This window comes from Oppia nitens, unplaced genomic scaffold (genome assembly GCF_028296485.1).
Source record: "Oppia nitens isolate AA-2021 unplaced genomic scaffold, nextdenovo-longstitch-racon4-pilon3 scaffold3_pilon_pilon_pilon, whole genome shotgun sequence".
Taxonomy (NCBI): domain Eukaryota; kingdom Metazoa; phylum Arthropoda; class Arachnida; order Sarcoptiformes; family Oppiidae; genus Oppia; species Oppia nitens.
The window spans coordinates 4,805,723-4,831,036 of record NW_026533221.1 but is presented as its reverse complement, the minus strand read 5'-3'; the positions used below and the strand labels follow the sequence as shown (position 1 = coordinate 4,831,036).

General features: G+C 26.1%; 6 protein-coding genes across 6 annotated transcripts; 3 read left to right on the top strand and 3 right to left on the bottom strand.

Moving 5' to 3' along the window:
• The first annotated feature begins 271 nt into the window (after positions 1-271).
• Positions 272-1,405, top strand: LOC128957894 (O-glucosyltransferase rumi homolog). The gene has a single exon (XM_054303708.1). It carries the CDS (start codon positions 272-274, stop codon positions 1,403-1,405), a length of 1,134 nt encoding a protein of 377 aa, XP_054159683.1.
• Positions 1,406-1,441: 36 nt separating this feature from the next.
• LOC128958390 (uncharacterized) lies at positions 1,442-2,254 on the bottom strand. The gene is made up of 2 exons (XM_054304237.1): positions 1,698-2,254; positions 1,442-1,632 (listed from the first exon to the last, which is right to left on the bottom strand). The coding sequence occupies exons 1-2, from the start codon at positions 2,150-2,152 to the stop codon at positions 1,476-1,478; spliced, it is 612 nt and encodes a 203-aa protein (XP_054160212.1). The 5' UTR covers positions 2,153-2,254; the 3' UTR covers positions 1,442-1,475.
• On the top strand, positions 2,027-3,384 carry LOC128958394 (uncharacterized). Its single transcript, XM_054304242.1, has 3 exons — positions 2,027-2,061; positions 2,633-3,059; positions 3,142-3,384. Exons 2-3 carry the CDS (start codon positions 2,809-2,811, stop codon positions 3,371-3,373), a joined length of 483 nt encoding a protein of 160 aa, XP_054160217.1. The 5' UTR covers positions 2,027-2,061; positions 2,633-2,808; the 3' UTR covers positions 3,374-3,384.
• On the bottom strand, positions 3,384-6,026 carry LOC128958368 (small G protein signaling modulator 3 homolog). The gene is made up of 2 exons (XM_054304214.1): positions 3,610-6,026; positions 3,384-3,536 (listed from the first exon to the last, which is right to left on the bottom strand). The coding sequence occupies exons 1-2, from the start codon at positions 5,835-5,837 to the stop codon at positions 3,401-3,403; spliced, it is 2,364 nt and encodes a 787-aa protein (XP_054160189.1). The 5' UTR covers positions 5,838-6,026; the 3' UTR covers positions 3,384-3,400.
• A 3,262-nt stretch (positions 6,027-9,288) lies between these two features.
• Positions 9,289-21,101, top strand: LOC128957892 (lachesin-like). The gene is made up of 12 exons (XM_054303707.1): positions 9,289-9,934; positions 10,144-10,301; positions 10,577-10,784; positions 10,868-11,044; positions 11,436-11,492; positions 13,390-13,417; positions 14,174-14,217; positions 16,655-16,853; positions 19,155-19,199; positions 19,278-19,456; positions 19,530-19,718; positions 20,968-21,101. The coding sequence occupies exons 1-12, from the start codon at positions 9,832-9,834 to the stop codon at positions 21,099-21,101; spliced, it is 1,521 nt and encodes a 506-aa protein (XP_054159682.1). The 5' UTR covers positions 9,289-9,831.
• A 1,816-nt stretch (positions 21,102-22,917) lies between these two features.
• Positions 22,918-24,684, bottom strand: LOC128957891 (neurotrimin-like). The gene is made up of 9 exons (XM_054303706.1): positions 24,601-24,684; positions 24,416-24,459; positions 24,311-24,344; positions 24,127-24,239; positions 23,914-24,017; positions 23,703-23,809; positions 23,558-23,621; positions 23,306-23,431; positions 22,918-23,234 (listed from the first exon to the last, which is right to left on the bottom strand). The coding sequence occupies exons 1-9, from the start codon at positions 24,682-24,684 to the stop codon at positions 22,918-22,920; spliced, it is 993 nt and encodes a 330-aa protein (XP_054159681.1).
• Between the last annotated feature and the right edge of the window lie 630 nt (positions 24,685-25,314).

The following is a 25,314-nucleotide window of genomic DNA, read 5'->3' as shown; positions in this document are numbered from 1 at the left end:
CGTTATTCATTTCATTCACTTTCATAACATTAATAGAGTTTTGATTCAAAATGTTTTGCTTTTTTTATTTGTTATTAAAGTTTACTTTGTTTTCAAAATATATTTAATGTTTTCAACCAATCCTTAAGTTTTTTAAAAAACTTTGATTAATTAAATTGATTTTATCGTTAAAATTTAAATATAAATAATAATGTTTTTAACTATAATTATAAAGTTATATATAATTTTTATATACATTTTATTTGATATAAATGGTATAAAATCGGATCAAATGAGTGAAAATCATGAAAAAGCTAAGTATTATCGAAAGACAAATGAAGATTTTGACCACAAATGGCATCACTTTTATGATGCCATTGAAAGAGCCGAAAAAGACTTTAAACACATGGATTCATACGAGTCGACAAACACTTCTTGTGATATTTTTCTTGATTTTCTTAACCAAGACATAAAACATTGGATACAATCGGGAATCACGAAGAGTAGCATTGATAATACCATTCGGCAAAAGCGCGGCGTTCACTATCAGGTCATTAATCATACACTCTATCGGGACATGGATTGTATGTTTCCCTCCCGATGTCAGGGCATCGAGTATTTCATTAAGAAAGCTATTAATCAATTACCAAACATGGATCTCATCATTAATGTCAGAGACTATCCTCAAGTGCACAACAATTGGGATGACTTACCGGTGCTTTCCTTTTCAAAAGACACGACACAATATAATGACATACTATACCCCGCGTGGACATTTTGGGCGGGAGGGCCGGCAATTGATCGATACCCTACAGGAATTGGTAGATGGGATCTAATGAGACAATCTATAACTAAGAGGAATGATGAATGGAAACACAAGTCTTCGAAAGCATTTTTCAGAGGTTCGCGTACTTCATCGTCAAGAGATACTCTAATTTTTTTAAGTCGCGATAAACCAGATCTAATTGACGCCCAATACACGGCAAACCAGGCGTGGAAGTCAGTGGCCGACACATTAGGTCAACAGCCGGTGCCTACAATTTCCTTTGAAGATCAATGCAAATATAAATACCTGATTAACATGAGAGGAGTGGCCGCTTCTTTCAGATATAAACACTTGTTTTTATGTAAATCACTTGTTTTGAATGTCAACTCTAATTGGATTGAGTTCTTTTACCCTCAACTTAAACCATGGATTCATTTTGTTCCCGTAGCTGAAGATATGAATGATTTAGAAGAGAAGATAATGTTTTTAAAATCTAACGACAAAATTGCACAAAAAATAGCCGAAAAAGGCTTTGATTTTATTTGGAAACATTTGACTTTAGAGTCGGTTCAGTGCTATTGGGATATACTTTTGGATAACTATTCAAAGCTTTTAAAATATAAACCAAATCTCAACAAAAATCTCATAATAATTGCATAAAAATAAATACATTTTTAATATTAATAAATAACTTCATAAATAAATAAATAAATAAATTGTTGATAAATGTTTAACCACCGATGGGAACGTCAAGAAAGTTGAATAAAGAAAACGGACATTCCTTATAATGTGCTTTACATCTCTGCTTTTTTGAACCACTTTTACCTATTATTTCTGCCTCTTTATATCTTTTTAATACACCAGTGCTATCAGTTAATAGAGAAGAACTGAAACAAATGAAAATAATAATATTAAAAATTGTCATTTGTTTTGAAATGATAAATATATATACCTTAAGAGCATATCAATTAGCTGTCCAATCAAACCATGTGATGCAGACATGAAAGGCACTTCGGCGACCTCACAGATAGCTCTTAGGAGACAAACTCGACCCAAACGACTGTGTGTTTTCTCTATGGCTCGATATAAGTTGGCTCTCGATGTAACTCTTGTCCGGTTCGAGTCCAACGAAGAAGACATAAAGTCAATGGTATTTCCATTATATAATGTTTGTCTAAAAGACTGAGCGAAGTCAAGAGCACTGGGAAATTGTATAGCAATGGGAAGTCGGAAACTGAATCCTGATTGTATTGAATTGGATGTAACAATTGGCATCTGAACGCTCGGGATTATCCTCAAAGATGACGCCAATGATGGTAATACTAGTCTTTGAACTTTTTCACAGTTATATATATTATATGTCATAACAATTAAGTAGCAAACAATTACCGGTATATTTGACTTCATATTGTGATATAATTAATTGATGATTTGGTTAATAATTTCATTTGAATAACTATTTCTTATATTATTTAAATGTATTTATAGTTTGATGAGAGATATTGTGAATAACAATATACTGTATATTGTAAATGTCGATCAATTATAAGGTCATTAATAATGACATTGCTTTTTGCTAACGATTAGGTCGAGAGGTTTGAATGCTGTCTCATCTATGATGGGAAGTATTTCTTAATTTTAATTTATTTTTAATGCTTTATTTGTTGAATTGCTTTGTCATATGTATAAAAAATATTATTATTTGTGATATAATATTAATAATGTTTTTATTTAATTTATATATTTTCGGTGAACTTCTTATAGTTAATAATTAGTCTATCTATAGAACAGTTGCATAGTCTATGAGTTAATCCGTATTATATAAATATATACTGTATTTTAATATGAAATCAAAATTAAAGACTTTCTTATTATATTATCTTATAGTTATCATATGTACTGTCATTGAATGTGAAGAGTCCACTGAAAGTCACCATAGAGTTCGCCGTTTTGTGCTAACAAAGAATTCAAAGATTTCCTTTGATATTGATCTAAGTATACCAGTGCCAAGTTTAGGTGGTGTTGATGTCCAACTTGATCTATCGTTCCCATTGTCTATAACAATGCTTAATGACACACTTATATTAAATCCAATTACTATTCCGTACGTTGTTATGCCAGAAGCACAGGCAGCAGCCGTTCCACTCAACTATCCGTCATTTTTGCCAAATTACTACAGTTATGATACATACTATGGGACGGCCAATGCTTCGCCATATTTTGCTACACATCAAGCAATTAAGCGAAGTCTTGACGCCGCAGCAGCACAGCATAGATATGATCTCTTCAACTCAATTGGTGACACTCTTGAAAGGTTTGTTTGATTTTAGTACTCTTTTGTTGTTGTATAGTATACTACAGTAAATTACAATACAGTATATTGTATGACAATACAGGTATGGAATCGACGGTCGGAACTGCATTTACAGAGCAATCTGTGAGTTAGCCACTACTCCATTACTTATTGAATCATCACTTCATGAGATATTAGAGCATATATTAGATGTTTCGCGATCTTATGATGAAGAAGGACTTCTTGAGGAACATCTAATGGCTCAACAATATGGCAAAGAAGGCAAAGATTGTGCTCAAAAATACAGTTCTTGTGGTTTTAGTATATTTAAATAAAAATTTAAGATTAACTGTTTGTTGTCTTTAAATATCCCACGAAAATAAGTGATGTTTTACTAACATATCTCTGACGCCATCCTTCGAGACGGGAGACTTGGGTTGAATGCTTTCCGGAAGTTCTACATTTGGGTCCAAATTGAATGAAAATTGTGTCAATAATCTGAAATACAAATATTTTTTTATTTACTTTTTATGCTTTATATTGTAATAAATGACTTTTTATTGAAACCTACTTAAGCTCTGATTTAATCATTTTCCAAACAGGACTACTAAGAAAGCTCCAGTTGTAGTACCACTTGGATATGATGTGCGGTTGATTGGCGCAAATGACAACAAACCATTCATGAAGAATACTTTGGTTTAATGCAATGCATACTAAAGATCTTAGTTTAACATCCATTGCCTCATTTTCATGGGTATGGTTTATATGAGCTATACTTCTGTATAAAAGCTCTGAAGGAGTCAAAACTCTTGCAAATTCGTCCAAATGATATGTTCGGGTCAACACTAGTCGGGAATAAACTGAATTGAAATCACTTTCAGCACAAGCCTTGGAAATGGATTCTATTATAATCCAGGGATGAGTTGTCATGAATAAAGTCCTCTTCATTCCATAAGTTAATATTGCTTTTAGAGCTAAATATAGTCGACCCCTAACTAAATCATTGATAAAAGGTATGACCCGATCGTCACCAGCTATACTATAGTCTTGATTTCTTTCATCGAGAATTTCGACAAACTTTGCGGGAAACCAACCTCTCAGACCATTCAACTCCCCGACCCAACAGTGTTCATCCCTTTCACTAATTATAGTAATGATATCATTCTTTCTGAATCCCAATTCATCGGAATCGTGTCTTTGAAAATCAATCAAAGCCTTTGCTCTCTTTAATTTCATTTGTTGTCTTCTTTTATTTATTTCTTCGTCTTCGTCATCAATAATATCGATATTTGAATAATCAATAGTTAGATTAGCCTTAAATCCCGGTTCATGAACTTCAAAGTGACGTCCAATAGCTTCGATAGCTTCGTGTAACTCTAAAATAATTGAAGTTTGTCTTATATTTTTGGTTTTTAAGTCTGAGTCAGAGGTTTCTGAATTAAATGATGGCAACTGTAATAATGAAGAATTATTGGAACTACTTTCAGACATCGCATTGCTTTGTATCTGATTTGAAGGTAAATGTTGGACTAACTGTTCACCAGAACTCCAAATTGATAATAAAGATGAATAATCTTTCAAATGTGACGGTAAATCTGATAATGCATTAAAAATATTAGCCGAGTCTTTATTATCACAAATTATGTTGTTTTGAGAAACAAGAAGTCCTAATGTCAACTGAAATATAACAATTGATCCAAAATAGAAGTAAAGATCCCATAAATGGAAGAGAGTTTTTGTGTCGGGAATGAAGGCCGCGAAGAGAGTCGAAAACCAGTGATTTGTTATAAGACTTATTTCAATGTCGTGTTGTTTAAGTATTTCATCAATTTGTGGACAATGAGTGCTAATTAATGAAATGAGTGTTTTTTGATGACTAAATGATTTCAATTCATTGATTATTGAGAGCGTTAGCCAAAAGGCATCTTCTTCTTCACAAACGAGTAACAGATATGCGGCGATAATTGAAAGGTTAACTGATTCCCGACTCATATTGTAAACAGTGGTCCCGTTTTTCTTTAACCATTTGATAACTCGTAATATTCTTCTAAGTCTTTCAATACCTACCGAATTACTTGTCATAAAACACGCGTTTGTCGGCAAAACTTTTGATATTTGTTTGTCTGAAAGGGATGGGACGTGATTGGAAAGGTCACACAATTGTGTATAACTCCAGTTACTGTTTACTTTAAGTGTCATCCCTTTTGATGTCCGCATCCAAATGGCTGATCTTAATGAAGAACAAATACCTTCTTTAATCAATTCAGTTATTACTTTTGTGTGTTTCATCTGAATGTCTACTTGAGACCATTTCATCTGTGGTATGGCTTCTTTGTTGTAATTAAACTCGAGATAACAGATCCATTTAGATCTTAGCTCATCTTCTTTGTGTTTGCAAATCGATGCAAATTTATCTTCATCCAAATCTTGTAATTGATTCTCATTGTGATGTCTTAATTTATCTATAGATTCTGTTATGAATCCATATTCATTGAAATGATGGGGTGGTTGTGAATCTTCTGGTTGTGAAAGAGCTGCTATGATATCTTCAGGCCATATGGATGGATGAAGTGACGAGAAGGGTCCGCCCATCTGTGGTTTATAGTGAGATCCTATACTAGAATTTAAGACCAATTGTGTAATAATAGTCGAGTCATTAATATATGGATTATTTTGATCATTATTTTCGTCTTCAGCATCGCTGACAGTGTCTGGTTGTATGACTTTGTTATCATACCCTTCATCATGAGGTGAACTCTTCAATGTACTCGATATGGACTTAACCAATGACTTAGCCATCGCTTTATAACAAAATTGTAATATTCTTGAGTTACGTCTAAAACATGTCAGATATGTTAACTATAATTGAAAAGAAAGTCAATTCTTGATATATCTATATCTATAAGTGAGTGTCAATGCAATGCTATAGTCATTTGTTCCCAAAATTTAACGACAGCTGTACTACAACAGTGTTAACTCATATTAACATTTCATATGATAGACAATATCCCGTATATTATATAATAGAGTAAACATTTGCTATACAGTACTGTATTATTGTATTACACAATATTCTCAGTCATATTCTGTAACACATTCTCTATGATTATATGAATAACAGTTGTGTCACAACATCTGACATCTATAGTCTTATCCACAATAGTCTCAATACAAGTGTTTTATCAAATTCTTTGCTCATCTCATCCAAAGAGGGGACCATAAGTGCTAACCTTTGAAATCAATGACATTATTTTAAATTAATTAATTAAAATTATTACTGTAATAAAAGTCATATATTATTATTATAAATATACAGTAGTCTTAAGAATAATATCATAAAAATTATTATTATAAATAAATACAAATTTTCACTAACATATTGTATCTCAATTTACTAACTGTCTGATTGTAGAAATTTTTTCAAATTCTAGTTTAAAATCAAATATTACATAAAAACATAAAAGGAATTTCAATGTAAATAACACTTTTATTTCTTAAGAAAGATGTTTTATATTCAGGGTATATATGATTAATGCATAAAAAATATTTAATTTAATATTTTGCGTTTTTAGTACAATATTATTAGATAAAACTGTAATATAACTTATATAATGACTAGTTTTTGCTTATATTTATAGTTTTTAACAAACAATAAATATACAGATAATTCTATAATATAAAAATTAGTAAAAATATTACTTTATGTAAAACTGTAAAAAAGCAATGTTAATGTTCAACAATTGAATGCAATCTATGAGTAAATAATTATATTATTTAGTTATATTAGTAGAAAACAAAATTAAAAGTGTATTTTTACTTAATTTTCTTAATTTTGATGACATTAATTTGAAATATTACATTATTATTATATTAATTGTAATTCAAATAGTTTAAAATAAATTATTAATTATATATTTCAGTTTACTGAAAAATGACAGTATTTTTTGAAAAATAAATAAATATTTTATTAAATATTTTTAATTTTTAAATAAATATTTTTTACGCAATACTATTTACATCCACTTCTACTCATGTCTTTCATCATACCGTATAATAGTAACTATTATTTTAATTACACTATTAGACAATTTGACCCCTTTTTGAACACCTTAACTACCCATAACCCCTAACCATAAATAAACAACAAAAGTTGTAACAAAATAACTATTAATTATTATTTTTATATTTTAAGCAATATTCTGGTCAGAAGTGTGTCTAGTATTGCTAGGCTTAACATTCAAAACTGGTTTGTAATAAAATTAATCTATTTATGATATCTTAGTCTATTTCTTATTGAAATTTTTTTACATATATTTATAATAATATGGATTATAAATAATTCATTAATTTGGAGTCATTTTATTATTAATAGAGTTTTAATTTTATTTTCAATATAATTTATTAATTTTTTATTATAATACATACTAAACATAAAAATATATTACAAGTGTTAACAACTTGATTAATTTGTTATTTATGATTTATTACGATTTTGTTAAAATTTACTCAGAAAATGTGGTTAAATGCAGTACATGTTAAATTAAAATAATTTTGAATATTTATAAATCTTAAAGATTATATTAGAAATAAGTTTGATGGAAATGTCAAAATTTAATAAATCTATAAAAACATTTTTAAAAATTACCAATTTTGGTGCAGCATAATTTCCTGGAAATTGATATCTAATAAACCTATAATTGTATTTTAGATGATTGAACAATATTACTGAACAGTAAATTATATTAATGTATTTTATTAATGTATGTTTAAAAAAAAATGTTTTTTTTAAGAAATTAGTTAATGTTTAGATCAACAGCTATTTTATTTTGGCTAAAAAACCTGTTAATGAATGATTACAATGTAAAGTAATTGGAAGTGAAACTTAATTTCATCCGCTTATGTAATATAAATAATAGCATATAATTTCATTGTCATTATATGTCACTTAACTGTGATATAGAGTTTAATTAGCCTTAAAACTGATGTAAAAGCAAGTGTTGACACAATAAGGATAGTAAATGACTGCAAAATCGCATCGGGAATGCATTGCATGGCATACCCGAGCCATTCAACTATTGTTTAGTTTGTCTTTTATTTTCCTTTAACAACACATGTCTTGTTATATAATGTTATATCATATAACAAAACACTATAAAACAAAACATCATAATATGTACTTTGAATTCAATGGAAATCGTGAAAAGTTTTTATAATCGTTATCATTACTGTTGGACTTTAAATTTTATTGCAAAAAGTTATTTATAAAATTAAGTCCACATTTTTTAATTAGCAAACTTTCTTTAACTAAATTATAGCTTTTGTCAATATAAACAATAGTATATAATAGTATATAATAATAATAATACTATATGAAGTTTGGCATATTAGCAAATTACAATATATTGATAAGTTTGTTGTGTACTATCACTAACACATAGTATATAATTCATAACTTATGATATGATACATAAAAGTTGTTGTGTTGTTGTTGTTGTCTATATTAGAAAGCCTTCGATTCCTATATGAATCACATTTGGCTTTCATTTATTAAAGTGAACATTAAATACGGTATAACTATAACACTAACTATACTGTTATGACTATAACCAATATATTGCTTATATATAACTTATAATATACTATAGTATAGTAACTATACGCTTAATAAACAGATAATAATTAAGGCCGACTTATCTGTATGTAATAAAATATTATTAATTTAATATTATTTTTGGTGCTTTGTATGGCTTCATATTTGTAAAACCAATAGCTTATATATTATATATACTGTATTATAGATAATATAAACTAAAGTTTGTTTTGTTCACAAACGATAAATAAAATGTGACGTGAAATGCAATTTATTTTGAGACAAACTTTTTGTTATACTTTGACTCTAATATGTTTGATATGATTGTTGTGTCGCTTGAATTTTGAGTATAAAACGGATTATCAAATCTTATTGTTTCAAACACTTTATGTAAATAAGAAATTACTGCATAAATATAATAGTCTCTCTCTCTCTCTCTCTCTCTCTCTCTCTCTCTCTCTCGCTCGCACACACAGTCACTCATTCATATGAGTCTTTCTTACAATTGATCGACAATGAGATGATTGGTGTCATATTTCAAGGGGGAAAAGTAGTTACAGTAGAAAGAGAGGCGCATTTGAGCCTAACATGACTGGCATGACTGGCACTGGTAGTGCCTGACTAGCTATGCTCTGGATGTACTACATGTTCAGTACAACTGGGATGTAGTGATGTGCACACAGAGTGAATGAGATGTATAGTTGTAAGGATAGTAAGGATAGTCAGTCACTCTTATCGATCGCATTATTGCAGAGCATTCAGTAAATGCAATCCACAGTAGATATTAGCGTAACTTAAGAAACATAGAAAACGCCAACTTATGGCACTTGTGTTCCACTCCTAACTGACTAACTGTATAACTGTATACCAGTGCCGATCAAACCGAACCAAACGTCATTCCAAGTCCTTCTGGTGTCTTAATTGTGCAAATCATCGCCACTGAGTCTAATCGTTAAACAAATCCAATCAATGGTTGGCTATTAGATGTGTTGACATACTTGAAGACCAGTTGTGCAGCTCTTTAACAAATACTAACAGATCATCGATTTCATCTATCATTTGCTACTCTTAGACCTATCACTGACTATGTGTTTCCATCATTTGACGTCTCGATCGACGCACACCACTAGACATCAGCAAACAAGCAGTGGATAAAAGTCCAGAACAGAGGAGACAAACTAATAGACATTGAGAAAGACTGCGATGAATGGAAAAGTTGGCAAAAGTCAATGCAAACCATCCTTTTCAAACATCATAGGCCTCATGCCTCACAACTATGCCCTCAAACTGTGCGCATATATAACATGTAAGTTAACTGTTTTACACAATAATACACTCAATGGTATAATATGTTACTGTCTTTGCTTGACATCACTCTCTTTTCACTAAATTTAAGCATAACTTATATAATGTAATGAATGACTCATTCAATGAGTGCATACACTGTTATGCTATTATATATAAGAGCATCTCTAAAGTTAACCATCAATCTAATCATTGAACTGCCCTTTTCAGGCACAGTTAGCCTCAGCTTAATACCAGTTATATATGCCAAAGACGTGCAGAGCGACGATTTGCCATATTTTGCAGATCAACTCAATAATATAACGGTTCCCGTCGGTAGAGATGCCACTTTCACATGCATTGTCCACAACTTAAAGAAGGAATATAAAGTAAATCTCATTTAATATAAATCTTTAAAACATTGACAAACATTGCAAATACTTATGACTTTTAACACCATTTTTTGCTGACTTTTGTGTTAAGCAATGCACTAAAGTGTCATTTAAGGACACATGACTTGCTATGAGAATTGTATGATCAAAATGAGCTATTGTTATACATATTATAATAACATTGTTTAGATGGTTATCCCTTAGATTTAGGTGATTGATGGCATGTTATGTGGTGACAGTAAACAGTATTGTGTTGTTTTTTCAATGATTAGGTGGTTTGGTTTCACAAAGACAGGCACATCCTATTAGCCATCAATGATGTTGTCATTTACCGATCCGGTCGATTGTCTGTCAGCACTCACGCGGCAAATACCTTTAATCTTCAAATACGTGATATCAGAGAAGAAGATAGTGGTGAATACATGTGCCAAATAAATACCAATCCTATGATGAGTCAGAGTGGGTTCCTGCAGATTGTTGGTTGGTCTTAGCATTGAATACATTATAAGATAATATTATTCATAACTTTTATATAATATATTATAATTGAATGTCACCACTAGTTCCGCCTCATTTTGTTCATAAGTTGACGTCTTCTGATGAAGAAGTCAGAGAAGACTCATCAGTCAGTTTAAGATGTAGTGCCAATGGCTCTCCTGAACCTCAAATCAAGTGGCGTCGTGAAGATGAACAGCCAATTGATTTATATTCATCTAACGGCACTATGAAAAGTCATAAAGGTAATAGTACTGTAATGATAACATAATAATAATAATAATAATTATAATTATTATTATTATTATTATTATTATTATTATTATTATTATTATTATTATTATTATTATTATTATTATTATTATTATTTATTGATTTTATTATTTCTAAAAATACAGTTTTATTTAGTTATATAGTTTAATTTGTTTAATAAAACTATTTATTTCTTAGTGTTTAGTATGAAAATACCGTTCATAAGAAAGTTTATATAAAAGTTTAAATAGTATTACAGTATTTTTACCATAAATTTAATTTAACTGTTGAGAGACTAATTGGAAGCTCTTTAAGGGAAATAATGTTTGCATAGATTTAAGTGTTTATACAAATTGTTGTAATACTAATGGTTTGTTTTGATAGAAACCGTCATAAATGGAGAGTTTCTCAATATAACGAAAGTTACTCGACTTCATATGGGTTCGTATGTCTTAACTATGTCTTTCCTATTCAAATAAATAAGTTGTTTTAAAACATAATTTTATGCTCTTTTATCTTCTTTTCATATATATATATATATATATTAAATATAATACTTTCTAAAAATCTAAGCTTATTTATTGTGATACACAACTTTCAAGCGGTAACTACATTACAATTTAATGTTACTGTATGTGAATCTCTGGCTTTACAAAGTTAAGCATAGTTTCAATTGAGTCATCTCTTTTTGAAAATTACTTTTTAACACATTTTAAAAGTACTTATTGATATTGATAATAAATGTGTGTATAAAATGTGTGTTTAAACGACAATATATGCAAAAATTATTGAATCGACTCATTTATATTGGCTTTACTAGCAATCGAAAACATTTTGCTAAAGCGTTAATAGATTTAGCATTTATGATATCTAACAAATAATTATTATATCAATATTATACATTAATTTATATAGTTTGCATATAAAACTCAAAAAGATATATTATGCATATTAAATAAATCATACAGTAAACACTCATTTCTTAACATAAATATTGAGAAGTTTAAATAAATAAAATAGATTAATATTTTGACTCTAAAATTAATAGTTATGATAATTTAAATTGAAAATAAATTGAAATTTTAATTATTTGTTTTATTAATATTTAAATTTTTATAAATATTATATATATATATATATAACAAATAATAAAATAAATATTTTATGATAAGATAATCGTTTAAAAATGATAAAAATTATGTTTATATATTAAAACATGGTATACTTACAGTAAAAAAAATTTATTAGAAAAAAACTTCCATTTGATTAAATTTTTACAAATGTTTTGAATAATTTTGCAATAAAACTAATCACCAGTATTATTGTGATTGAAACTCTAATAAAGTTGATAGGATGCTTATAATAAAGTTTTTAATGTTATTTTAGCAAAAAATTATTTTGTCGATATAACAAATCATATGATTACTTATATATATTAAAATGTTTTTATCAAATTACAAAATTGATGAAAATAATGATTAAGATAAGGATAAATAAATTATATTATAAATGTTTGAATAAATTAGCCTAAAATTAATTAATAGTCACAATCTCTTGCCGTTAATTTTGATTGAATACTAAATAGCGTTTTACTTAGTTCTCTGTCTATTGAATTAAATATCTCTTTTTTGGCCTCAATTCTGGTGACACTTTTGGTGAAGTGCTTTCAAATAGCAATTATTTAACATAACTTATTATTATTATTATTATTGTTGAATCTGAGAGTATATTATTATTTATGAAGACTTATAAAATATAATGTCTGTTCTCTAGTGTGGAGAACGCCTCCAATGTATGTAATGGTTATGTGAATACAGTTTACTAAAGAATAGGAGTTATAAGAGGGAAAGACATCTTATAGTATTACCAGTGCTGCAAAATCCCATCTATTTATATGTTATCCTAAATAAAAATATATTATTATATGAATTACAGTAATATTTATATTTACAGAAATATCCTTAACTTTACTTATAATAAACAATTGTTTGAGATTCTGCTCATTGTTTGCATCACTCGAATAGTGAGTCCAAACAATATATGACTCTCTATTGGGCTTAACATTCATTTTGTTCGCATCTTTGCTCTTCTTTTCATATATCATAACATACTGTACACTATATACTACAGTATAATACTATATATATATATATAACAAGTCTTAAAAATTTTCTAAATCTAATATTTCATGAAAAATATAATTGGCTTCACATGTTATGATCTCGTTTTTCGCTGAGTTATATAAAACATATATAAAAGTATTTATATTTGACAATAAAACAAACATAAATAAATTTATTATAAAATTTTTTATATAAATATAATGATTTTTTTGCAGGCGCCTACATATGCATCGCAAAAAACGGGTAAATTTTTTTTTAAATTGAATTAAATTTATATATTTAAAAATAATTTTATTAAACAATTTTCGTTAAGTAAAAAAAACTTTGATTGAATTTATACATTTAGTCTATCGAGTCTTTTATGTTTATTATTAGCAAATATTGTGTTAACAGTTTTGTTGTAATACTACTGTATTGAAGTAATTTTTTATGTATTAAGATTTAAAGGCAAATTATATGTTCATATCTGGGGTTTATTTAAGCGGACACATATTATTTGAACATTTATAACATGTAATAAATAATAGTTATATCTTTTCATTAGGTATTTAGTAATATTGTTGTATTGGTGTGAAACAAAAGGGTTGCCCATAACTGGCTATAACTCGTATGAAAACATATTCTGTGCGGACTTTTATTAATAGCATAACGATTGATAGTCATGTCAGGAGCCGGTAATGACTTAATATAATAGTGGGACATAAAAATCATTATTCAATGATAGGTTTGTTATATTTGACAAACCATTGCGATAGTGTTTCAGACAATGATAGAAAATACACAAAATAATCGATAGAGGAGTGAGAGTTGGGTAACATTAGTTGGGTATTATAGTGTATATATAATATTATATACATAACCACATAAACACAATCATCACTAATATTATGGATATATAATTTTTACGTGATTTCTATAGTAATGAATGCTTGGAATGAGAGTACTTTCATTTAAATCTAATAATGCATTGAATGTTTGATATCTTACAATAATATATAGGATACCACCGGCTGTAAGCAAACGCATCTTTTTAGGAATAAAATGTAAGTCAAATTCAATCAATCAATAAATGGTTTAATCACATAAACAGGTCAATGATATCATTCCCATTGAGACTCATTTCCTACAACTCTTAAACCAAACGAAGACCAGCAGATCAAACAAACAGATCAATAAATGACTTGAAATCTTATTTAGATATACAATCAAATTCAATACATTTTATGCGCTAAATGTCAATATTTTTTGTGAACATCACTTTTTCAAGTTAACTGTTAAATATCTTTATCTATCTCTCTATTTAGTCTCAATTTTGTTGGTCTATTTCATCAATTTGATTGAGATTACATTTTTCAAGATTATAGCAAACAAGTTGTGCTCATTTTGTACAAACATTTTCAAATACCAAACAAATGCCAAAGAGTGGCAAAATTTTTAGCACATTTTAAGTTTGAGTTACAAAATAAATAATATATACAGAATTATATATATATTGTATATAATGTACTATATTATCATATTTATTGTTTGTGTCATTTGTTGTCTTTCTCTTAACTTACATATTATTGTATTTCATTAATCATTGCTTATTGTAATATAAGGATTGAGTTAGAAATCACTTCTTAGCCAATGAATAATATGTTACAATATTTATAAAATCAACTATTTATGTATAGCTTATCTATCTATAGATATATTTCTTGCTATCAATCTATTGATCAGTTGTCTTAATAAGTCGATATTAAGTCCATATGAAAACATTAATATTTATATCAAGTTTACAATCGAAGTAATGATAGATTTGCATCACTAGACATGAAGTTTGTATTGCAGTTAAATAGTTGCGCCAAAAGCCAAAACACGGGTCAGTCTCTCATCTCCTGGTCTTTCAGTGTCAGCTTTCAGTCTCCCTCTCCATCCTCTGTCTGTCTGTCTGTCTGTCTGTCTCTCTCTCTCTCTCTCTCTCTCTCTCTCTCTCTGACTCTCTCTTCTCTTCTCTTTTCTCAGCTTTTATTAAATCTTGTTTTGCTATCTTTTAAGGCTTATTGAAGTCCCAGTGCTCAGTGAAAGGGAAGACTTTTATTATATTTCAGTCATTGTGTGAATACAACAATAGATTATTCGATATTAGATCTTATTCTCTGAGGTTTTTAGTTCACAATTTGAAGTAAACGAAAACAAAACATTATTTTGAGTTAATTCAAGCAAAAACACACCACCGATGAAAAAATATACTTAAATTGACTTTTTTAAATACACTGTATTTATGAAATATGTCATCAAATGATTAACATTTTTATTCAACAAAGTTTCCTAAAATTATAGTCAAAGCAATTCATTTTATGACAACATTATTGATGTTATTTAAGATATTTGATACCCATTTGTATAGATACTGTACTTTACTAAAGTGACACTATTTAAGATGTATTACAATACAATTTAACTATAAATATATTTCATTGACTGTTAATATAAAAATAAATATTAATTAATGAGAAAACTTAGATTCAATATGAAAATTGATTAAATATTGAAAATGTTTTGTGAATTACGGGAAAAATAGTAAAATAATCAGAAAATTAATTTAAAAGCAAAAGCTTTTACTAGTATTAAGTTTTGCCGCAAACCTACTGCTCTTACAAACCATTAACTAAACTATTGTATGACTGTGTGTGTGTCTCTCCCTCTCTCTCCTCTCTCTCCCTCTCTCTCTCTCTCTCTCTCTCTCTCTCTCTCTCTCTCTCTCTCTCTTAGAGGCAATTTATTACCAAAAAAGAGACCAATACTTAAACTCAAAACAAATGCCTATTTTTCACAATTTTCACAAAAATTGAACAAATAGTTAAAGATGTAAACACTAAGAAAACATTTCAAAACCTTTTGTTATTTTGACGTTTTATTTAATAAAAATATAATGTTATTTATATAAATTATGATCCAGGCTCAATTTTTAAATAATGACTTTAGAAAATATTGATCATTTATTAGAAACTAATAGCCAAAAAATAAATTAATTTACCACAAATCAATTTTTTCTATAAAAAAGATCAATATATTCTATCAGTTTATTTTATAACATATACAATATATCTTACTTAAAAAATTTTATTAAAATACTTTAATTTATAAATATTATAGATTTATAGGACGAAAATTTTTACTAAACAAATATATTTAAATTTTTGAAATATAAAAGTTAATAATTTTATTTAACTTATTTTCAGATATTCAGAAAAACATTAATATTATTCAAAAAAAAATTATATAAAATAAATATGAATATTAATGATAACTTAATGATACTCAATATTAAACTTGAGATATTATTCAAACAATTCAACAATAATTGTTATAGCATTATATATAGTATATAATGCTAATAAAAATTGACGGAATAATTAATTGTTAAAAATAAATAATAAATTTTAATAAAATGTCATTTATTTTATATATATTTATAAACTTTGATATAAACAGTTCCGCCATTGATTTGGCCGCCAAACCAATTGATAGGAGTGTCGGTCGGCAGTAGTGTTGTCTTGGAGTGCAATCTTGAATCACATCCGCAATCATTGACATCATGGATACGACACAGCGATCGGACTATTATACACTCAAATGCCAAATATAATACATATGTTGAGACAACAAACAGTCATTATAGGAGTGCAATGAGGTTTGGTTTCATTGAAATTTATGCCCTATTAACTCATTTTATTATTATAACATTTTTGGTTTCAAAATAAAATTATATAGTTTATATAATACTTAATATAATATGAAAATTTATAAGTTATTTATAATTACAAACTCTGTGTTAAACATTTATTATTATTTATTTTTTTGTTAACCAATTAAAGAAATTAAGTTAAACTTTTATTATATTTAATTTTTAGTTAAACATCAGTTCGTCTTATATTTGTATAAAAATTAAATATTGTTTTTAAAAGAAAATGTTTACTAAAACATTGCTAATAATAAAATCAACAATGATTTTTGTATCTAATTTTTTATACAATATTACATAAGATAGTATATGTAATTACTGGTATACATAAAAATTTACAATACATGTATATCTTACTTAAATTTTTTTATTAAAATACTTTAATTTATAAATATTATAGATATATAGGACGTTTGTAAACGTTAATAATTCTATTAATATTTAGAAGACACATAAATTATAACTAATATTTTAATCATGTTTTTTAAATAATTTATAAAACAATCGCTAATTTAGGGTTAAGTTTCTGTTGATCTCAGACAATGATATTACTATTAGAGAGATGTATAATAACAGGGTTAAGCAAGGTTTTGGATTTTAGGGGGGTAGACCGGGGTAAAATTTACAAAATTCTCGAAAAATCTTGGGGGGGGGGGGGGGGGGGGGGGGGGGGGGGGGGGGGGGGGGGGGGGGGGGGGGGGGGGGGGGGGGGGGGGGGGGGGGGGGGGGGGGGGGGGGGGGGGGGGGGGGGGGGGGGGGGGGGGGGTATTGGGTGGGGTAAGATCTTTATTGCATTTTTAAACGGCAATTTTTTCAAAAATCCAAAATCAATGGGGGGTCAAGAGAAAATTCCCTAAAAATTCCTTAAGTTCCCGAATATTCCCATGTAAATTCAATAAAATTCCCATAAGTTCCCGTATAAATTCGCGGGAAAATAGGTAAAATTTGCAAAAATATAAAAAAATGTATTTAGGATTTAAAAATAGTTGATAAAAGCATTAATGATACACTATGAGTTATTTTTAGTATTTTTATAATTTTTAACTTTTAACATAATTAATTTTTTAAATAATACTTAGTTTATAATTTGTTATATATTTTTATTTTTTAAATGTTATTTTTATACAAATACTGACTGAATACTACTTATTTAACTCAAATTTCGTTAAAGTTTAATTATATTAAGTACAAAATTAAAAATATTTTTAAATTTTTTATTTAAAATTTAAAAATTATTAATAAAAAACTTATAATATAAGTATTTATTGTTTTATTAACTCTTAAACTATCTTAAACTTATATTTAAATTGTAATATGATTAATCTTTTCAACAAATAGGTAATTTTTAATTTTTTAGTTTATTTTAATTAAAATAATGTTATTTTTTGATGAGTTTTAACGTTATTTTAAATATTTTTAATCAATAATTAGATTTTTATAAATATTAAAAACATAAAAACACTTACTAAAATAGTATCAACTAAAATTAAAATTTCTATAAATTTCAAAAAAAAATTTCGGCGGGGAAAATTTAGGGAGGGTCATTTCTCGTCGTTTTTAAGCGACAATTTTTCCAATTTGGTCAAAAAGTCTAAGGGTAAAATCCCAATATCTCGATCTTAGGGGGGTATTTTGGCCTTACCCCCTATCCCCTTACTTAAAACTAATACCGTATTATACTTTACACTTGCTTTTACTCAATAGTCTTTAGGTTAAAATCTAAAAACAATTTGAAAATACTTAAGTGAAGTGTTGAAATTTATTTAATTATATAAAAAACTATAAATATATAGAAATGTAAAAATAAACAACTATTTTGTATGATATAATTTAATTAAATTTCTGCTGAAAACTAAATATACATATTTAATAATATTGAATAAAATAGTTTTTTTTTAAATTTAATTAACAGTAAATTAGAATAATTTTTTTTGTTATTTTTTGACAATATTTGTTATTTTTTAAAAAATAACTTAATGTACATAAAAATCTTAATTTGTAATTTGGTTGTAACACTAATATTATTTTATTTTATTTACACAAATTATTTTAATAATTTTGTTAATATGTAATAACAGACATTCTATTAATTGTACACATATTTATAAAATAATGAAAAATATATATATTTTTAACAAATTATTTGTGAAACATTAATTTTCAATATACATAACTAATTTTCAAAATAACTAATGTATTTAATATTTGTTATTATTCTTAATTATAATTAGATTTCTATTTTAATAATAGATTAAAAATCAATGATATAAACCCCACAGACTTTGGTACTTTCATGTAAATACAATATTTTTTAAAAATTAATAATACAAAAATTAATTGATAATATTTTTGATTTGTTTATTATTGATACAGTTGTATGGCTAAGAATATATTGGGCGAAGTGGAGGCCAGTATTAAGTTGTTTGAAATCCCAATGTCTGAGACAAACACCGAATTACAAGCAATTGCTGTCAAAGAATCGAAAACTAAAAAGAAGATTCATTTGAAAGGCAAGAACTCTAATGGTTTAGAAGATAATAAAAGAGATTTTGGTATTAATAGAAAATTATATATTGATATCAATCCATATTAAAACCACTTATATTATTGTTTATCCATATTTAGACACAAACGCCAACAATAGAGTCATAGCTTTGACTGAGTTATTAAACAATGAGATGACTTCAGAGCAAATAACACTTGAAAATGAAGAAAGAGTCACTCTTAAGACAGACAGCGAAAGCACCGATACTTCAAAGGCATTCACTATTCAAATCATACCGACTCTTGTTTTTGTCGTTTTTTATTCAATATGTCATATATTTATTAACAGAATTTAGTTAATATATATATATATATTAGTTATTGATTTATTTACAATCTTTATAACTTTAATTATTATATAATATATTTGTTACGATTGTTTTTGTTTATTATCATTATATATATATATAATTTATATATTATTGTATATAAAAAACTGCAAATATATCACAAAATATATATGAAATAATTTTTTTTAATATATAAACTTATGTTAATTGCAACAAATTAAACAATTTAAAGAATTAATATTACCAGGGTGTGCTTTTTATAAACATTTAATATTAATTATCTACTACTAAATTGTCTTAATACGTGTCAAAATTGGTGCCAAACGTATTAAAAACTAAATTAAAAATTACAGGGCCTTTGTAAATAAATAAATAAATAATTATTATAAATAATTTAATTGAAACTAACTTGATCAATTTTTCAATTTTTCTTTATTCAAATAATAATTTTGTAAAACTTTTTATTGTTATTTTGAAATAGTGAAACACTGTTATAATTATTATTAAATCGTATGTTTATATAATCTATGAATGCAATAAAAGTTTAAATAATCTAATTTTATTTATATAATATTACAATTTATCATTAATTTTATTTTAACTAATATGTTTATTTTATATGTAAATCAAATATATAATTTTACATTTTTATTAGGTAACTTTTGGTTAGAGATGGGCAAATAAAAATTTCTAATAAATTTGCCTGAAAAAAATTCTAGTAAATTTCTCTTTTTTTGCCAACACTACTTTTAGTGTAATTAAATAAGTTATAGGCAATAAGTTATAAATTATCTAAATAGAGACATAATAAACTTTACAATCAAAATTAATTTAATTAAATCTAAGTTACAAACAATAAAATCAATTTACTTAATTATGTTAAAAACTTATATTAAAATTTGAAACTAGAAATAAAAAATGTAAGAAATAACATTTGTTTATATTATATAAAGTCATATTATATAATATTATTAATTAAATACTTTATTATTTAATACTATTAATTTGATATACAAATTGTATATCAAATTGATATTAGTAATGTTAATTTATTTTATATTAAAAATTATTTTAGCAAATAAATAATTAATTAATTTAATAACCATATGTGTATTTATTTATAATAAGTAAACTTTATAGACAAAAAATGTTTAAAAACAAAATTTTATTGTTATTAAATTTTGTACTTTTTTTGGTGTATGTCTTTATGATCATCGATGGCAAAACAGTTTCGTGTTCTCCAGAATTACTGTCACCCGATTCACCAGAAATAGGTCGTTCCTGTGGTATTCGTGGCTTTTATTGTGAATATGACTACCAGTGCTGTTCTCATGTTTGCTATATCGACCGGTGCTCGTTTTGATGGATTAACAATTAATATATTTTATAATAATTAATAACTATTTTATAACAATATATTATATATCAAAATTTAAATATATAAAAAAATCCAATTGTATAACATTTATCCAAATTTAAGTAATACTTTATAATTTTAATTACTAATTGTTAACATAAAATTGTATTAAAATGTATTCAAAAATATATTAAACTGTTTGCTAATTTTGTATCTAATTGATGTGTTTAATTCAACCACTTACACAGTATATTATAATTAGAGATAATTAGGCAAATAGAAAGTTTCTAGAAAATTTATCATGAATAAATTTCTTTAGAAATTTAACATAATTGTTATACTATGGGATCCCCATATCTATAGCTATTGTAATTCTATATTAATAAGACAAAATACTATACATATAATATTATACTATTAAATATAAATTATATTACACTAAAATTGGATACTTCTATATAAATTAATTATAATTATTTAATAATAATCAGTTTTGTAACATTTAATTATATTATATATCATAGTTTAAGATAATTAAATAAATGAATTTTTACTTTAATTAGTAACTAAAATACTAATACTAATATTTAATTATTAATTATAAAAACAATGTATTGATACAAAATAACAAATATCGAGAAAATTAGCAAAAATAATATGAGGATCCCATTGATAGAAGTTTCTCTATTATTTTATAAATTTTTCTTTTTTGCCAAAACTAATATAATTAAGTTATTAAAAAAATATTTGTCTGTCATTTTAACCATGGTCACTAAAAAATAGATATTACTTTTAAAAAATTCTATTTCATATATTATATAATGCTCTATCCAAATCTCAAATCATAATTATAAAATTTTCCAAATATTTGCCATAACAAATAATTGTAGTTTTTTTATCAAATAAATAAAAATTCAAAAATATTTTTAATTAAAAGTAAACTATAATATTTACACAATAAAGCAATAGTTTTAACAAAATTAGTATAGTTTATTTAATTAAGCGTTAGCTGATTTTTAAATTATTATTTATAAAGTATTTAATATTAAAATGTTAATCAGATAAATAAATGAAAATGCATGAACTTTTAAACAAAGTATTGATAGTTTAATAAAAAAATAATGTTAACAAATTTGATATAACTCTACAGTATATTATATATATATATACCGATAATTTAATACTATAATTTAAAAAGATTTTATTAATTAATTTTTGTAATGGATTTCAATAAAATAATTTTTAATAAATATAATTTATCAGTATTTACAAGTTAAATATTTACAATGTATTAATAATAAACAAAATTGAATAAATAATAAAAAGTTATTCAATTTATAAAAACATTGATTAGAGCTAACATTTGGTCGACTTTTTTGTCTTTTATGATAATTTGATTGTGTTTTATGATTAATTGGATGAATCCCTTTAAATATTTGCGCAAACAATACATGAGTTGTATTAATAGTATTTTCTTCAGTTGTCTTTATTTCATAGTAAGGAGTAGTTGTTTGGATGATATATTCATAAACTATAAGAAATAAAATATTTATAATTAAATAATTAAATTTTTTAATATAAATATTTTTGAAATAATTTAATATAAATTATAAACTAGTAATTATTGATTATTATTTACTAAATAGATTTAGTTTTAAAATCTTAAAATATATTCATTTAAATAAATTTCTTTCAATTACTTTAAATATTTACTAAAAACGCATAAAAATGTATTATTGTATAATTTAATAAATTTACATAAAGTTAGTTTGGACTTTAAATTATTTTAGTTTATGAATACATTTGTTTAAATTGATGTGATTTATAATAGACTGACATTACCATCGACAACAATTGAGCTCTTTATAGATCCCAATCTATTAGTTGAAAGACATGTATATCTTCCAGCATTAATATAATCTACATTAATGATTGTCAGTTTGAAGTGAACCTTAAATTTATTTGAATTAATTATTGTAATGATGTAATTGTTTGATTTCATTGGAGTGATTTGATTGCCGGAAACGTCAATCCAAAAGTGTTCAGCTTTTGGATTAGATTCAGTGATACACTCAATGGTAACATTATGTCCAACAAACGATGAAACAATTTTATTGGGGACTCTAATTGTTGGCGAAACTGTTGATTCAAATTGGATTAGTTAAACAAAAATAATAATATATTTTAATTGTTAAATAATTAAGTCATACACTCTATATCTAAAAAAGTCTTTCGTCTGAGAGATGGACTCAATTGGTTGGATGCGATGCACACATAGTAACCAATTACTGAACGATTTATTTCTTGTAAATTAAGAACTTCTGATTCAACCGATTCTATATAATAAAAAATAGTTATTAAAGTTATTAATATTATTTACAGTAAATGTTTATTATTGAAACACTTAAATCTAGTTTATTGAATAAATATTAAATAAACTTTTAATTATTTGAAAATAATACCAGTAACTGATCCATTGCCCAATTGAAGTAACCGTCCATCTTGTCGGCGCCAAGTGATTGTCGGCTAAACAAATTTATTATAACTAATGTTTAATAAATCAATTTTCAATTAGTAATACTACTGTATATATAAATATATCAAAACCTTAGGATTTCCTGTTGCTTTGCAGGTTAGACTCACGTTATGGAGTTCCCTGACTCTGATCACTGAATCACTTTCCACTGAAAATTTGTTATCAAATTGTACCGGTACTTGGGGTGACAATTATATATTTGACAAATTATATTGCATATTATATTTGAAATAATAATATGTGTCATATAAAATTAAATTATAATAATTAAACAACTATTACCAAAAATATTCAAAAATTTAAGCAATCTTATTGGTGGATTTGTATCGATTTGGCAAATATAATAACCAGAATCACTAAGAGTTACATTTCTAATAATTAATGACCTAAAATGTTAAAATTATTATTATATGTGGTATACTATTCGTGTATGTATAATATAAATACATGTAAATTAATTTAAATATAATATTAATGTATGAATTTATGACAAACCAATAAGATATGTCTCCTTTTGATACTTTTTTGAAGCCTATTCTTGGATTATCAGAGATTACATAGTTTTGTACGACTAATAAGGTTTGCTTATCGACAGAATTCCAACTAATCTATTGAGATATTATTTATTTATAATTATTTGCTTTTTTGTGTAACACATGCCATCAAAATCAATACCAACTTTATATTTGCCTAAATTCTTGATTGGACACGACCTACAGTTTGATATAAAATTAAAAAATTTTTGATTTTTTTGTTCAGAAGATTACTATATTTGAATGCATACAAAGTGACATCAGTGCCTACTCCTGGCTTTAACGGTTCACTTAACTATAAAATATAACGTTTGTTATAAATAGTAAATAATTGTATTTCATTTTTTTTTTCATTTTATTCATTTTTAATACAACTACACAAAAAAGCAACAATTGTTGTAATATTAATATACTATATATCATCTAATAAACATACTATTTGTCCGTCAAATTCAGGCAATTTTTCATCATTTGTGTCAGATATTGGTTGAGCTAACAATAAAGGTAGCACTGGTAGCATCAGTAAGGACTGGTATAAAGATGTTAAAAGAATACCTGCAAATAAAATTAGGTTTTAGTGTAGCAAATGAATGAAAAGGAGATATACTTTTGGCTAAAGAATTATTTGAATTATTTGTTGTTAGAGTACATGCATTACATTCCTCATCACTAATTGAATTCTAAGAGTATTATACCGTATATTATAAATATAAATATACACTATATATATGCTCTGCCATTGACTTTAATACTGATAATACAGTACAACACCAAACCTAAACTTTACATCCCGTCATCACTACAATTCATCAGTTATACAGATAGATAAATAGAGTGATAGAAAGAGAGAGAGAGAGAGAGAGAGAGAGAGAGAGAGAGAGAGAGAGAGAGAGAGAGAGAAATATAGTGATGGCATTCGTGCAAAGACATAGTATAAACTGATAAATGAATTCATAACTTGGATACTCAATAAATGTTATTTTTGTCGATATAGAAGCACACACTTGAAAGTAAACCAACAAAAAACTATTTTTATTTATTTTATGTTTTGCTTACATTAAAATTCAAATAGAATTGAGAATTGCATCAAAAATTTATTCATTTTTTCCTTTGATTATTAGTATTATTTTTATTTAACTTTTATATGTTT